The sequence below is a fragment of the Acinonyx jubatus genome, chromosome D1 (genome assembly GCF_027475565.1).
Source record: "Acinonyx jubatus isolate Ajub_Pintada_27869175 chromosome D1, VMU_Ajub_asm_v1.0, whole genome shotgun sequence".
NCBI lineage: Eukaryota > Metazoa > Chordata > Mammalia > Carnivora > Felidae > Acinonyx > Acinonyx jubatus.
Window position 1 is genome coordinate 54,336,697 of NC_069390.1, and position 15,946 is coordinate 54,352,642.

At 39.5% G+C, this 15,946-nt stretch overlaps 1 protein-coding gene across 7 annotated transcripts in view; it reads left to right on the forward strand.

Moving 5' to 3' along the window:
• NUP98 (nucleoporin 98 and 96 precursor) overlaps positions 1-13,079 on the forward strand; it is a 116,071-nt gene extending 102,992 nt beyond the window's left edge. For all 7 annotated transcript variants that reach the window (XM_027039686.2, XM_053203619.1, XM_027039687.2 and 4 more), the window contains 4 exons: positions 1,740-1,981; positions 7,056-7,210; positions 11,728-11,839; positions 11,969-13,079. In XM_027039686.2, coding sequence (XP_026895487.1) covers positions 1,740-1,981; positions 7,056-7,210; positions 11,728-11,839; positions 11,969-12,186 — 727 coding nt within the window. In that variant the 3' untranslated portion in view covers positions 12,187-13,079. The remainder of the gene's footprint in view (positions 1-1,739; positions 1,982-7,055; positions 7,211-11,727; positions 11,840-11,968) is intronic.
• The last annotated feature ends 2,867 nt before the right edge of the window (positions 13,080-15,946 follow it).

The window sequence follows — 15,946 nt, forward strand, 5'->3', positions numbered from 1 at the left end:
TCTCCCTCTCTGGCCTTCCCTTGCCATCCACCCACGCCTACCCCTCAAGTTTGGTAGCAACATATTTACCAGTATATCCTTACTTAGGTGTGTTAGGATTTGGTTCTCTATCCTGAAATCGCCTTTTCCCCATGGTGTGAATGAGATAAATTGATGGAGATTTTTTTTCTGTTAATGGTAGTAGCATGGCATTACACTAGTAACAAAAACATTTATATAGTACTTTGTTGCATAGTACTTTTATATGGATATACACTCTGTTGTAAATACTTTATATCAAAATTAGTGCTCATAATGACTTTATAAGGTAACACTCTTACAATCTCTGTTTTACAGATGAGCAGCCCAAGGCAGGGAGAGAGTAACTTTTGCTCAAGGTCACATAGCTAGTAAATGGCAGTCTTCCAACTCAAGACATCCGGAGTCTGTGCTCTTAATCATTATGCTGCATTAACTGTCATGTGATACAGTGTGAAAAGGAGTTGAGTTTTGTAGTCAGACTTGCCTCAGTTCTAGATCCATCATGTACTCACTTTGACCTGGAGTAAAGCTTACTCTTTATCTATAAAATCATAATATTAATCTGTATCTAATCAAAGGTGGTTGTGGGATTAAAGGAGGAAAAGTTGGGGCACCTGGCTGACTTAGCCAAGTGTGTGACTCTTGATCTTCATTTGGGTCATGAGTTTGAGCCCCATGATGGGCATTGAGATTGCTTAATTCAATTTTTTTTTTTTTTTTTTACAGAAAGAGAGTAGAAGTATAAAGCATCTAGCACAGCCTTCCCTTAAAGGAATTTCTCCTCTTCTCCCTTACCAGGAAGCAAAATTATTTCATACTTTTCCTTTGAGTTTATTTAAATAAATTCATGGGGAATTTCAGAGGTTAAAAGTCTGGCTAATAAAACTGATGATTCAGAGTAGGCTCAAGCAGATCCTATTTCTGTTTATTTATTTAATTTATTCAAGTTATCTCTGTATCCAATATGGGGCTCAAACTCACCACCCCCTACTGAGCCAGCCAGGTGCCCCTGATAAAGAATTTTTAAAAGAAACAGTTAAGATGAGATTGGGGGGTCCTCGAAAAGCCTTGAAAGGTGTTCAGAAAAGAATCTAAAATGAGAATACTTGTTTTGATTTGAAATTTAAATGGCTGGTCCTTTGGCCCAGATAGATAAGGACTCTAAGGGGACTTGAGATCAGAAAGAATGAGGGTAGCCTAAATGTAGAGGTAGAGAGAAATGAATTAGGAAAGTTGGTAGTTTTGAAGGGGAAAAAAAAGCAAACAAGGACCTGGAAGAGGCCTTACCTTTAAAAACTACTTCGTTTACTTGTACTGACCATATGGGAGAAAAGGAAGGAAGAAGGTTGGGAATGAACTGCAAACAACTGCTCTGTGCAGAATAGCATTCTCCTATCCTAGTCCTTGATCTCCTGTTACAAGAAAGAAAATAAGGAAAAGAAAGGGAAAGCCTTTTCTTAGCCCTAGACAACCTTCCCTAGAGTATTAGTTTTCAGACTTTTTTGATCATGAAAATATAACGTGCTTAGATACTATTTCATTTAAAAAATAAATGTAGATATGGTGACTTTTTTTTTTTTTTAAGTGAAGTTTGAAGTCCAGTAAGGGTTAAGACTTGCAGTTTGAGAGACTATCCCATGGATCACTCTGCGTTGTCTGAGGCAGTCTTCTCCATCAATGAAGATAGAATTTATTTAGCATTGTCTTTCTTCTTGCAGCGTGCGTGAGAATGCTGTTCGAGAGCTGCTTACCCGGCACTGCCAACTATTGGAGACCCCTGAGTCTTGGGCTAAGGAGACTTTCCTGACCCAAAAGCTTTGTGTGCCTGCTGAGTGGATTAATGAGGCCAAAGCAGTGAGAGCACACATGGAATCTGACAAGCATTTGGAGGCCCTCTATTTGTTTAAAGCTGGACACTGGAACCGCTGCCACAAACTCGTCATCAGGCACTTAGCTTCTGGTGAGTCCTTCTAGGGCCCGTGTCTCCTGAAGTTACCCCAAATTCTTCCAGTCTCTGAATGCCATGATTAGTCTGGCCAGAGATGATATTCTCTATGGGACTTTGAGGTCTTGCATCAGATTACACTTTGCAAGAGTTCTCTGTGCAGAGGAAACGTGGCCTGGAGGGGCTAGAGGGACAGGTTGACAGCAATATTGTTATGTCACCATTTGCCAAGGATATGCTTGATATGCATGCATTATGTTAAACTCTTCGTGTACTTAGGGAATTTTATTCACCAAAATTAAAAAAGAGATATTATAACTGATACCATAGAAATACAAAGGATCATTAGAGACTACTGTGAACAGGTACATACCAACAAATTGGACAATCTTGAAAAATTGGATAAATTCCTAGAAACATATAGCCTTCTAAGACTGAATCATGAAGAACTAGAAAATCTGAACAGACCAGTTACTAGTAAAACAGATTGAATTGGTAACCAAAAAACTCCCAAGCCTGGGTGGCTTGGTCGGTTAAGCGTCCGACTTCGGCTCAGGTCATGATCTCACGGTCCGTGAGTTCGAGCCCCGCGTCAGGCTCTGTGCTGACCGCTCAGAGCCTGGAGCCTTTTTCAGATTCTGTGTCTCCCTCTCTCTCTCTGCCCCTCCCCTGTTCATGCTCTGTCGTCTCTCTCTGTCTCAAAAATAAATAAATGTTAAAAAAATTTAAAAAAAAAATAAAAAACTCCCTACAAATAAAAGTCCTGGACCAGATGGCTTCACTAGTGAATTCTACCTAACATAGAATTAATACCAATCCTTCTCAAACTCTTCCAAAAAATAGAAGAGGGGAGAATACTTCCAAACTCATTTTATAAGGTCAGCATTATCCTAATATCAAACCAGACAAGGATATCATAAGAAAAACCATATTGGTACAGACCAATATTCCTGATGAACATAGATGTAAAAATTCTCAGCATATTATTAGCAAACCGAATTCAGCAATACATTAAGAGGATTATACACCATGATCAAATGGGATTTATAACAGGGATGGTTTAACCAAACAGTGTGATACACTATATTAATAAAATGAAAGATAAAAATCCTATGATCGTCTCAAGAGATGCAGGAAAAGTATTTGACAAATTCAGCATCCATTTATGATAAAAACTAGTTGGCATAGAAGGAGCATACCTCAATAATAAAGGCCATATATGACAAACCCACAGCTAACATCATATTCAATGGTGAAAAGCTTTCAGCTTTTCCTCTAAGATCAGGAAGAAGACAAGGATGCCCACTTTCACCACATTTGTTCAACATAATATTGGAAGTCCTAGTCAGAGCAGTTAGTCAAGAAAAATAAATAAGAGGCATCCAAACTGGAAAGGAAGAAATAAAACTGTATTGTTTGCAGATGACATGATGATTATATATAGAAAACCCTGAAGACTCCACCAAAAAAACTCTTGGAATAAATGAATTCAGTAAATTGCAGGATACAAAATCAATATATAGAAATCTGTTGCAATTCCATGTACTAATAATGAACTATCAGAGAAATGAAGAAAACAATCCTATTTTCAGTTGCATCTAAAAGAATAAAATACCTAGGAATAAATTTAACCAAAGAGATCAAAGACCTATACCCTAAAAACTATGACAGTGATTAAAGGAAATTAAAGACACAAAGAAATGGAAAGATATTCCATGCTTGTGGATTGGAAGAATTGATATTGTTAAAATATCAATCTACTAAAACAGTCTACAGATTCAGTGCAATTTCTGCCAAAATTCCAGTGGCATTTTTCACAAAAGTAGAACAAACAACTCTAAAATATGCGTGGAACCACAAAAGACCTCCAGTAGCCAAAGTGATCTTGAGAACGAAGAACAAAGCTGGAGACATCACACTCCCTGATTTCAAATTCAGTTACAAAGCTGTAAGAAACTAAAACAGTATGGTATAGGCCTGAAAACAGACACAGATCATTGGAACAGAGTAGAGAGACCAGGGGGTGCCTGGGTGGCTCAGTCGATTAAGTGTACGCTCCTGATTTCAACTCAGGTCATGATCCCACATTCATGAGTTCAAGCCCCATGTTGGGCTCTGCTTAGGATTCTCTTCCCCGCCCCTCCCCTCTCTGCTTGTGCTCTCTGTGTCTTAAATCTAAAAAATAAACTTTAAAATCAAGAGTAGAAAGTCCAGAAATAAACCCACACGTATGTGGTCAATTAATTGATGACAAACGAGCCAAGAATATACAGTCTTCAATAAATGGCATTGGGAAGACTGGACAGCCATATGCAAAATAATGAAACTGGACCATTGTCTTACACCATATACAAAAGTTAACGCAAAATGGATAAAGACTTGAACTGTAAGACCTGAAGGCATAAAACTAGAAGAAAACATAGGTAGTAAGCTCCTTGACATCCATCTTGATGATGATTTTTTTTTTTTTTTTGGATGTGACACCAAAAGCAAAGGCAACAAAAGCAGAAATAAATGGGACTACATCAAGCTAAAAGCAGCACCTGGGTGGCTCAGTCAGTTGGGTGTCTGACTTCAGCTCAGGTCATGATCTCGTGGTCTGTGAGTTCAAGCCCTGCTTCAGGCTGTGTGCTGACAGCTCAGAGCCTGGAGCCTGCTTCAGATTCTGAGTCTCCCTCTCTCTCTGCCCCTCCCCTACTAACGCTCTGTCTCTCAAAAATAAATAAATGTTTAAAAAAAAAATTTAAAGAACTCCTAAAAATAACCAAAAAAAACCTGATTGAAAAATAGGCAGAGGAAAATGCCTGGGTGGCTCAGTTGGTTGAGCATCTGACTACAGCTCAGGTCATGATCTCACGGTTCGTGAGTTCGAGCCCCACGTCAGGTTCTGTGTTGACAGCTCGGAGCCTAGAACCTGCTTTGGATTCTGTGTCTCCCTCTCTGTTTCTCCCCTGCTCGCTCGTTCTCTCTCTCTCTCTCTCTCTCTCAAAAATAAGTAAAGATTAAAAAATTAAAAAAAAAAATAGGCAGAGTATTGAGTAGACATTTTCCTAAATAAGATATATATAGATGGCTCACAGTTACATGAAATGATGTGTGCCACTACTCAGAAATGCATATCAAAACCACAGTGAGATACCACCTCATCCCTGTTAAAATTGCTGTTGTCAAAAAAAAAATAAATAAGGCTGGTGAGGATGTGGAGAGAAGGGAACCCTTGTGCACTGTTAGCGGACATGTAAATTGGTGCAGCCGCTATGGAAAACAATATGGAGGTTCCTCAGAAAATTAAGAATAGGGGCACCTGGGCCCCTCAGTCTGTTAAGCATTCAACTTTGGCTCAGGTCATGATCTTGCGGTTTGTGAGTTCAAGCCCCACATCGGGCTCTGTGCTGACAGTCCAGGGCCTTGGAGCCTACTTCAGATTCTGTGTCTCCCCCTCTCTCTGCCTCTCCCCACTCACACTGTGTCTCTTGCTCTCTCAAAAAGTAAATAAAATAAACATTGGGGTGCCTGGGTGGCCGAGTCGGTTAAGCATTCGACTTCGGCTCGGGTCAGGATCTCACGATTTATGAGTTTGGGTCCACGTCAGGCTCTGTGCTGACAGCTCAGAGCCTGGAAGCCTGCTTCGGATTCTGTCTCCTCCTCTCTCTGCCCCTCCCCCACTTGTGCTCGGTCTCTCTCTGTCTCTCAAAAATAAATAAATGTAAAAACAATTTTTTAAATAAAAAAGTAAATAAACATTAAAAAAGAAAAAAGAAAAGAAAGTTAAAAATAGAACTACCTACCATATGATTCAGTCATTCCATTTCCAGGTTAGCTATCCAAAAGAAAAAATGAAAACACAACTCGAAAAGATACATGAAACTCCATATTCATTGCAGCATTATTTACAGTAGCCAAGATAGGGAAACAACCTAAGTGTCTATCAGTGGATGGATAACGAAAACTGTGTGTGTGTGTGTGTGTGTGTGTGTGTGTGTGTGTATGTATTGTATATATAGGCAATGGATTACTATTCAGCCATAAATAAGAATGAAATCTTAGTATTTGCAACAATATGGATGGACCTCAAGGCATTATGCTAAGTCAGAGAAAGACAAATACTGCATGATATCACATTATATGGGGAATCTTTAAAATAAGAAAAAAATAAAAAGGCTTATAGATACAGATAACAGATTGGTGGTTGCCAGAGAGGTGGGAGGTGGAAGTGAGCAAAATGAATAAGGGAGTCAAAAGGTACAAACTTCCAATTACAAAATAAATAAGTCATGAGGATGAAATACACAGCATGGCAACCATAGTTAATAATACTGTGTTGCATATTTGCAAGTTGCTAATAATAGAGGGGGAGCCAGGCTGACTCAGTCAGTGGAGCATGCAACTCTTGGTCTTGGGGTTGTGAGTTCAAGCCCCACGATGGGTGTAGAGGTTACTTAGAAATAAAATCTTTAAAAAAAAGAAAGTTGCTAATAGAGTAAATCTTAAAAGTTCTCATCAGAAGAAAAAAATAATTCTGTATGGTAACATAACCAGACATTGTGGTTGATCATTTTGCGATATATGCAAGTATTGAATTGTTATGTTGTGTATCTGAAACTAACATAATGTTATAGGTCAATTATGTCTCAAGAAAGAAAACAGAGGGGTGCCTGGGTGGCTCAGTTGGTTAAGCATCCGACTCTTGATTTCAGCTCAGGTCATGATCTCACAGTTTCGTGAGTTCTAGCTCCATGTCAGACTCTGCACTGACAGCGCAGAGCCTGCTTGAGATTCTCCCTTCCTCTCTGCCCCTCCCTGGCTCATACCCTCTTCTTCTCAAAAATAAATAATGAATTAAAGAAAAAAAAAAGAAAAAGAAAACAGAAAAAACCACCCAGATGTCTCTGGGGAACTGAAGCAAGAACTTTTACACATTTTTCTTTGGAGAATTTCAGGATATCTACTTGAAATATCTATGCAATTCTCTAGTTTGACCCAACATTATTTCCCCTTCCTTCCTGTTTTGGATTTCTGTCATGTCATCTGTGTACTTTTGAGAACCTATACTTGTGCAGACATAGTGCTTAATATTTTGTTTCTTCAGATGCCATCATTAATGAGAACTATGACTACCTGAAGGGGTTCTTGGAAGACCTGGCACCTCCAGAGCGCAGCAGCCTAATCCAGGACTGGGAAACATCAGGACTTGTTTACTTGGACTATATTCGGGTCATGGAGATGCTTCACCAGATACAGCAGGTACCTGAGTCTTTGAACTACTGCTTGGTTTTCCTTTTCCCTGGCCGTTAAAGCCACAGAGACCTCAAAAGGCCTGAGCGACCACTTGAAAAACTTAATGGCAGAGATAGAATGGTCAGTGCAAAAGGGATGTTTTGATGAGGCTAATTTGCTGTAATCACTATGACAGCTGTATCAAAACTTAAAAAAAAACTTCTGTTTTGTACTTATTACCAGTGGTACGTACAGTAGACATGCCCGAGGCTTGTCCATAGTCTCCCCTTGTCTAGCCCTAGTTTGAGTGAACAACTCAGGGATGAGAGAGATAGGAAGGTCAGAGATTTGGTGAAGGTAGTTTCATACATCATTTGGCATGTTTAAAATTGCAAATATTAACAGTTTTTTTAGTCTTCATTAAAATGTATTGGGGTCAGTCTTGATAAGATCATAAGAGAGACCTCCACTGCTTATAGCACAAAGACCAAACTCTGGAATATAGAATTAAAGCCCATATAAAGGCTTTTACCTTTCACTCCTGCTTATTCCTACTAGTGTTACCCCCACATTCCAGATGCCACCTTCTCTAATCACACTAAATTACTCATGGATTTTCCAGCAGAATTTGTTTTATTTCACTCTTGAGCACACATACATTCATCCTTTAAGATCTGCATTGCTGGGGGCACCTGGGTGGCTCAGTCAGTTAAGCATCTGACTCTTGGTTTCTGCTCAGGTCATGATCTCCTGGTTCCTGGGATGGAGCCCTCCCTACATGGGGCTGTGTGGTCACAGCACAGAGCCTGCTTGGGATTTTCTGTCTCCCTCTACCTCTATACCCATAGCCCCCTCTCTCTCAAAATAACCTTAAAAAAAAAAAATCTACATTTCTGTAAGCTCTACTTTGTTCTCGTTTTCCCCAAGAAATGTTTATTGCACTTTATTTTTTACTACCAAAGCACTTGGTACATTAGTCTACTAACTTTATTTTAGTTACTTATCTACATCTGTCTTGCCGTTATCATGAGCACCTTTTGGGGAGATCTTCTTTAAGATTAAAGGTAATAGAACACAGAGGTTAAGAATCGAGTTCTACAGCCAAACTGTTAGATTCAATTAATGGTTCTCTCACTCATTAGCTATGTGACCTTAAGCAAATAAGTTAATGGCACAGATTATCATAGATATCTGACAGTTGTCACAAAGCTTAAACAAAATACACTGTGTTTTAGCAGACTACTTTATATATATTAAGTGCTTAGTAATTATTATCTGTTACCCTTATCAGAATCCCCACTAATAGCATAGTGCCTGGCACATAATATGCATAATTTATTTGCTACAGTTTAAGATGGATTAAGAGCATCATCCCAAAATTATCACTGAAGAAAACTCTTTTCTAGTTGAACATTAATACTTTAACACAATCTAGTTATTGAGAACTTACTATGTCCCAAGCACTGGTGGATTTGGGGGATATGAAGGTAAGCAGTAGTGTATGTTTTACCCTTACCAAAGTAATAATTTTGTTGAGGAAGATATTTCCAGGTAAACCAACAGTTACTGTAGAATGATACGTGTAAGGATTAAGCACAGAGTATCTTACAGCAACACATAAATTGAGTACCTAACCCAGTCTGAGGGTTATAGTAAGGCTTTCTAGAAATGAGTCTCATTTCTTTCAGATGAAAAAGAAGGATGGGTGGGACAGAATGCTTTAGCAGAGAGAATAGCGTAAGTATGAGTCTAGAGATCAGAGAGATCATAGTGCTTCCAGCGAACTTTTAATAAGAGTAAGTATTGGTGTGTGGAGTGGAAAGGGAAACCGTGTAGGTGTAGTAAAATCACAAAATTTCTCACCTGGACTGCTGTAGTAGACACCTAATTGGCCTCCCTGCTTCTAGACTTGTTCCTTTACAATTTATTTCCACACAGCAACCAAAGTGATCCTCTTTTTTTTTTTTTTTTTTTTTTTATTTTAACGTTTATTTATTTTGAGAGAGTGAATGAGTGGAGGAGGCGCAGAGAAAGAGAATCCCAAGCAGGCCTCAGCGCTGTCAGCACAAAGCCCAATGCAGGGCTTGATCTCCTGACCAGGAGATCATGATCTGAGCTGAAATCAAGAGTCAGATGCTTAACTGGCTAAGCCACCCAGGTGCCCCAGAGTGATCTAATATACAAATCATATAATCTCACTCTAAAATCATTCCAGGGGCTTGTCATTTCACTTAGAATAAAGTGCTCCTTAGGAAGTCTTAAAAGCTCTGCATGAATAATTCTTACCTTTTTCGTGCCATGGACCTCCTTGACAGTCTGGTAAAGCCCATGGATGGCTGTCTAATGTGTTTTGTTGCAAAAATGTGAATACATGGGATTACAAAAGAAACCAGTTATGTTAAAATATAGTTACCAAAATATTAAGAACTTATAGTAAGTAATAAGTGCTTTATTAAGATCTTAAATAACAAGCTCAGCAGTGGATCTTCTAACTACTCTAATTTTGAAATACTACATTTAAAAATCACTAACAACTGTAATGTAATATGAAAATAGCTGTGATTTCTGCTGATGACAAAGTCACAGTTATTGCTTGACATCCACATTAATAATTAAATGCTAATTTTTAGTAAAAAAAAAATTTTAGTAAAAATTTTTCCCAGTCCAAGTTCACAGACTTTCAAAATTCTAAGGACCCCAGTTATGATCCACTGGTATATAAAACCTCTCCAGTTTTATCTTTTTCTATTCTCCTCTTTAAACTCTGCATTTTAAACTGCTTTTAAACTCTGCACCCAGGTACCTGGATAGCGCTCAGTTGGTTGAGCGTCTGACTTCAGCTCAGGGCATGATCTCGCAGTTCATGAGTTCGAGCCCTGTGTTAGGCTCTGTGCTGGTAGCTAGGAACCTGGAACTTGCTTCGGATTCTGTGTCTCCCTCTTTCTGCCCCTCTCCCCACTTGCTGTCTTTCTCAAAAATAGACATTAAAAAAAAATTTTTTTTTAACTGCATTTTACCATGCTTTGCATTCCCATCTTGTAGTTTTAGCTGTTCTCTTGGCCTCGAAAGCTTGACCCTCTCGTTATTAAGGTCTCTAGTTAGATATGACCTTCCTCAAGGAAGCCTTTCCTGATCCCCCAATCTGAAGTAGCCATCCAGTTTTTCTACCACATTACCCTCTTTGAATCATCTGCATAGCTTATGATTCTTTAAGATTTATTTCCAATGGTTTCTTTATTTTCTATGAATTTCTTGAGAGCAAAGACCTCATTTTATTTACCACCTTTAAAAGTCCAGTTGAAGACTGGATTATTTTGGATAAAAAAGTACTTGTAGAGGTGTTAAATGGTAGATTCTGCAAAGCCCAAAAATAGATTCAATGAGAGAGATACTTCGTGGAAGGGTTGAAGGAGCATTTGGTGAAGGAGGAGGTATTAGTATAGTTAATGTAAGAGTTTGAGAGAGGAGGGCTAACCAAGAGTCACATGTGAGACAAACAGGAATAAGATGCTGCTGGAAAGTATTCAGAACATAATAAAGAATAAAAAATACAGGGTTCCTGGCTGGCTGAGTTGGAAGAGCATGCAACTCTTGATCTCAAGGTCATGAGTTGGAGCCCCACACTGGGGGTAGAGATTACTTAAATAAATGAACTAAAAAAAAAATTTTTTTTTAAAGAATAAAAATACAGGGGTTCCTGAGTGGCTCAGTTGGTTAAGCAATTGACTTCGGCCCAGGTCATGATCACCCGGTTCGTGGGTTCAAGCCCCACATTGGGCTCTCTGCTGACAGCTCAGAGCCTGGAGCCTGCTTCAGACTCTGAATCTCCCTCTCTGTCTTCCCCTCCCCTGCTCACGCTCTGTCTCTTTCCATCTCTCAAAAATAAATAAACATTAACAAAAATAAAAAGAGTAAAAATACAGACTTGCTTTTTGGAAAGGTCACTCGCTACCAGATAGATGGTAGGGAAAAGGATGTAATGGGGATGACACTGAAGGTAGTGATCAAGGTCTTAAGTAACGATAACCTCAGCTAGGGTAAGTGGCCCTGGAAAGGGGAGTGGAAAATTGGAATATTAAGCTAAAGATTTAGTAATCATCAGCACATTAATCATAATTGAAGCCATAGGAATGGATCGCGACACATAGAGGGCATACAGTGAGAAGAGGGCCCTGTGGTATTTTAGAGAGGGTTGTGAACTTGGAGTTAGGATACCTAAATTAAATACTAGTTTGGACTCCACTTTTTACTTACTGTGCATTCTTAAGAAGTCATACAATTTCTCTGAGCCCAGATTTATCTGTATTTTTGGTGCCATGTTAAAGCTTGCTAGTTAAAATGGTTCATGAATGCTAATCTCCAGACTTGCCCAGTCTGGGGCTCTATGTACTATATGTTACTTTCCTCTGGTGGATTACTGCTGAGGTTGCACCTTGTCCCGCGGGTTTTCTCTGTTGTTTCAGAGCATTGCATAGTCAGTCTATGGATAGAATTGGGTGAGGGGACCTCCTCTTGGCCTAACTGGTTTCTCTGCTTCTTTGTAGATGGATTGCTCGGTTTATGAGATGGAGCAGTTACACACCAAAGTGACCTCACTGTGCAACCGCATACAGCAGATCCAGTGTTACAATGCCAAGGATCGCCTGGCCCAGTCAGGTAAGCCTCCATCCTTTCCCTGCTTCCTGCCTGCATGTTTCCTGTCTTTATGATTATTATACCTCTGCCCTGATGCCCTCCCTTCCCACCCCTCATCCGTGGTCCCCACTCCATTTTTTTTCTCTCCAGACATGGCCAAACGTGTAGCCAACCTGCTGCGGGTGGTGTGGAGCCTTCGGCATGCCCCTGATGCAACCTCCGACTCAACACCAGACCCTCAGCGAGTCCCTTTGCGTCTCTTGGCTCCCCACGTTGGCCGACTCCCCATGCCTGAGGACTATGCCTTGGAGGAACTGCGTGGTCTCACACAGTCCTACCTGCGAGAATTGACTGTTGGAAGCCAGTGAACCCCAAGTTCCTCCCAACACACTCACATGCTCATTCACACTCACCACACAAAGATCCTTTGCATTGAGTTGATTGGCACTGTTTGCCATTCTCTTGGTTAGCTGTGGAATCCATCCTGTTTTCCTGCTGCCCCAAGCAGCAGCCTCCATTTGTTCAGGGCTTTTCTTAATACTGAACAAAACGTAAGGGCTTTTGGAACCCAAAAAGGAGTCAAGCCTCTTTTTACCATCCTTAAAAAACCGTTTTTTTTTTTTTTTTTTTTTCTTTTGAAAAATGATCAATAAAACACCTTTGGCAGAATCCCCCCCAGAGAACCAGGGAATCCTTTTCCACTCTCAGCCATTCTGGATCTTGTGGCCCTCCATGCCAGCCTGCTACCCTACTCCTACCTCAGCCCTTTTATACTAGGACAAATGTGTTAATCAAAGACTGTCCTTCCTTAACAGATGAACTATCCACACAAGGAAGGAGAATCTGTCTCTTAAGTAGGTTGATGACTTAACACTGTTTTAGAGTCCAAAGAGGGTTGGACTGAGTTAGGAAGCAGTAACAGGGTCTTTCTGACTCATTTAGGGTAGAAGTCCGTGCCTGCCGTGGAGGGATGAATCTTCAAGGCTTGTTTGTTCTGCCTTGAATGTTGCATGAACACCAAACCTTTCCTGCTACCATGTGCAGGAACTCTTAGTCACAGACCCCATGTCTCTGGGAAGCTCCAGAACTCAGTTTGATCCCTGGTTTTCAGTCATCTTGCTAGGCCTCCATTCTGGATTTCCCTGAAGAGTTTGGATAAAACATGGCAGGTTGGGTAGCCCTCCTCATCCTTTCTCTTCTAGCCCAAAGCATTTCCTACCCATTGTCTACAGCCCTAGAACATAAAACCATTACTGAGGCAGGCAAGGAGCTTGGCTTTAGGGGCTTTAGTGGAGGGCCTTTGCTACACTGCTGCCAGCTATGGGGAGTCCCAGGTAAAGACCTGTGACAGCTGGTATTAGGTCTGTCACAGACAACATGGCCACCTCTAGGTCTTTATGCATGAAGATTATGTAAAGGTTTTTATTAAAAAGTATATATATATATATATATATATATATATATATATATATATATATATAAATGATCTAGATTATTTTCTTCTTTTTCTGAAGCTACTTTTCTTAAAAAAAATAAATAAAATGAAATGTTTATAGCATTCCTGCTATTGGCCTTTTCCCTTTGTGTTTTTTGAGCCTTCTTACCCCAAGGAGCTTTATAGTAGCCTCAGTTGATCTGCAATCTAAACGGAGATGGGGCATGGGTTAAAGAAAGAACAATCAAAGGCTAAATTTATGAGCAAATTTAGGGGTGAGTGGGTTGAGATTATTAATCCTGTTTATATAAAAATATTTATAAGCATTTTTTTATGTGCTTGGATTCCCAGTGAGGGATCAGGGAAGAGTCTCATTGCCTTTAGGGTTCAAAGCCTCCTGGCTTTTCTGCTCTGGAGGTTTTGTTTGTTTTTAAAACTTGGATCATACTCATGTTCCATTGTGTAATGGGGTATGATCTTTTATGTTGCTGCTAAACAGACCTGTTTTGCAGAGGGAGCAAATGGGTCTGATGAGTACTATTTGTGGTGGGATGGAGGTTGTTTGTTTTTTGGTCTGTTAAACTGAAGGTGTCAGCAAATTCCAATTAGGATTAGGCCAAAGACACTGGGACATGGAGGAATTTGGAATTTGGAGCTAAAGCAGAGTAGGTCTGGGGCTTCCCTTTAATTTAGACCCGCAAGGACAAGGGTAACTCAGCTGGGAATCTCCGTTACTGACTGTGAACCTGAATCACAGAGCATTACTGGGCTTCTAGCAAAGAATTCCTGTTCTGGTTTCCTTGTGAGAGGTGTTGTGTAAAAAGTATATGTGCCTTAGAAATGGTTAGCCTTTAGAAGTGTTAAAGAATTGTGAATATGTGCAGTGTTTCCTCTTAGGACAAGTATTTCATATCCATGTATTTTTTAAAGGCTGTATGTCAGATGTTTATCATAGCAGCTATGTTACATCACAGACAACAGACTTACAGTTCAAAGTGAATGATAAGATGAAGCTCTTCTACATTTCAAAACTCCATGTTAAGTTTCTCAAAAACATAAAAACGGGAATCAGTTTTCTCAAAACTCTTAACAAAGAGTTATGGAATCTGCAACCTCATATAATACCTAAAATAAGTGTATTTCCTTGGCAGAATGCCGAAGTCAAAGTCAGGAAAGGTCTGGAGATTAAATGTTGGATTAGCCAAACCAAGGCCTGCAGGAGCCGCTCTTTTCAGATGCAGTAGTAGACTCAGCTGCTACTTTGTATTAACTGAAAATTACTTGAGATTTTTTGTTTTTCAAAAAACCAGCTCTTCAACTTATCAATTTTACCAAAGTTCTGTATTGTAATACAGTAAAACCTTGGATTACAAGTAACTTGTTCTGCGAGTGTCCCACAAGACAATCAAACATTTCTAATAAATTTTAACTGGATAAACGAGTGACGTCTTGCAATATGAGTAGTATGTGATGCTGAACGTCACATCACAACTGAGCCAATGGTTTTCTTTCTCCTCTCTCAGTGGGGTTGTGGGTGATCACCCCCCATGCTTGGATGCTCAGTCTCAGACCATGGTGTTTGGCAGAAATCAGTAATTTTTCAGAACGTTGTAAGGTGCCCACAACTGGCATTAGTGTATTTTTTGTCACTGCAAAGCACCTATGGACACTGCTTTGCTTTTCCATACAAGAGTAAGCTTAGGAATGCTTCGCTTCATTCTAGGTCAGGTTGCCTGCAGATAGAGACCCTTGCCTCTGCTGCCTTATTGCCAGTTAGGTTAAATACAGTAGACAGGAGTTTGTTAACACTGTACTGTAGTTAATATCCGCGAGAATGTATACAATGGCAATGGTACAGAAAAAGATGCCATTAACCCAATAGATAGTAGTGATTCTGTTAGTGCTAGTGAAAGTCATCCTAACAATCGTCCTCTCATCTCCCTCGCACCAGCCACAAAGGTTTTCAAAGGTAAGTACAGGTGGGTTTGTTTTTTGGTGGGTTTTTTTTGTATTTTCTTATATTACAGTATTGTTATCATTTTTATATGAATATTTTTGGGTTGTGGAACAAATCATCTGAGTTTCCATTATTTCTTATGGGGGAATTCGCTTTGATATACAAGTGCTTTGGATTACAAGCATGTTTCCGGAATGAATTATGCTCGCAAACCAAGGTTTTACTGTATATTGATTTCTGCTTTAAACCTTCATTTCTTATGTTTTCCTGAGGGTTTTTTATTAACCTATTACTGTAGAGATTTTCACCTATGCAAGAGTAAGATGCTGTCATGAATCTACATGCAACATTTGTCAAAATCCTTTCCTCTTTACCTCCATTATATTCTGCCCATCCCACAATGGTATTTCTAAGGTAGATCATCATTTCCTCAATACCTAAGAATTTTTAACACCTTCGTCACACCTAACAAAATTAATAATTCCTAGATAGGAACTGACATCCACTGCATTTTCAAATTTTCCCAGCTGTCTCAAAGGTCAAGTTTTACTGTTGAATTGTTTGAATTAGGATCTCAACAGGGTCCATACTTTGCATTTGGTTGATAAATCTCAAGTATCATATTATCAACTCTCTTCCCCCTCTTTTTTTTTTTTTTAATGTCCTTTATTTGTTGAAGTAGGTGGATCATTTGTCCATTAGGGTTTTTTTGTTGTTGTTTCCATGATTTATATTA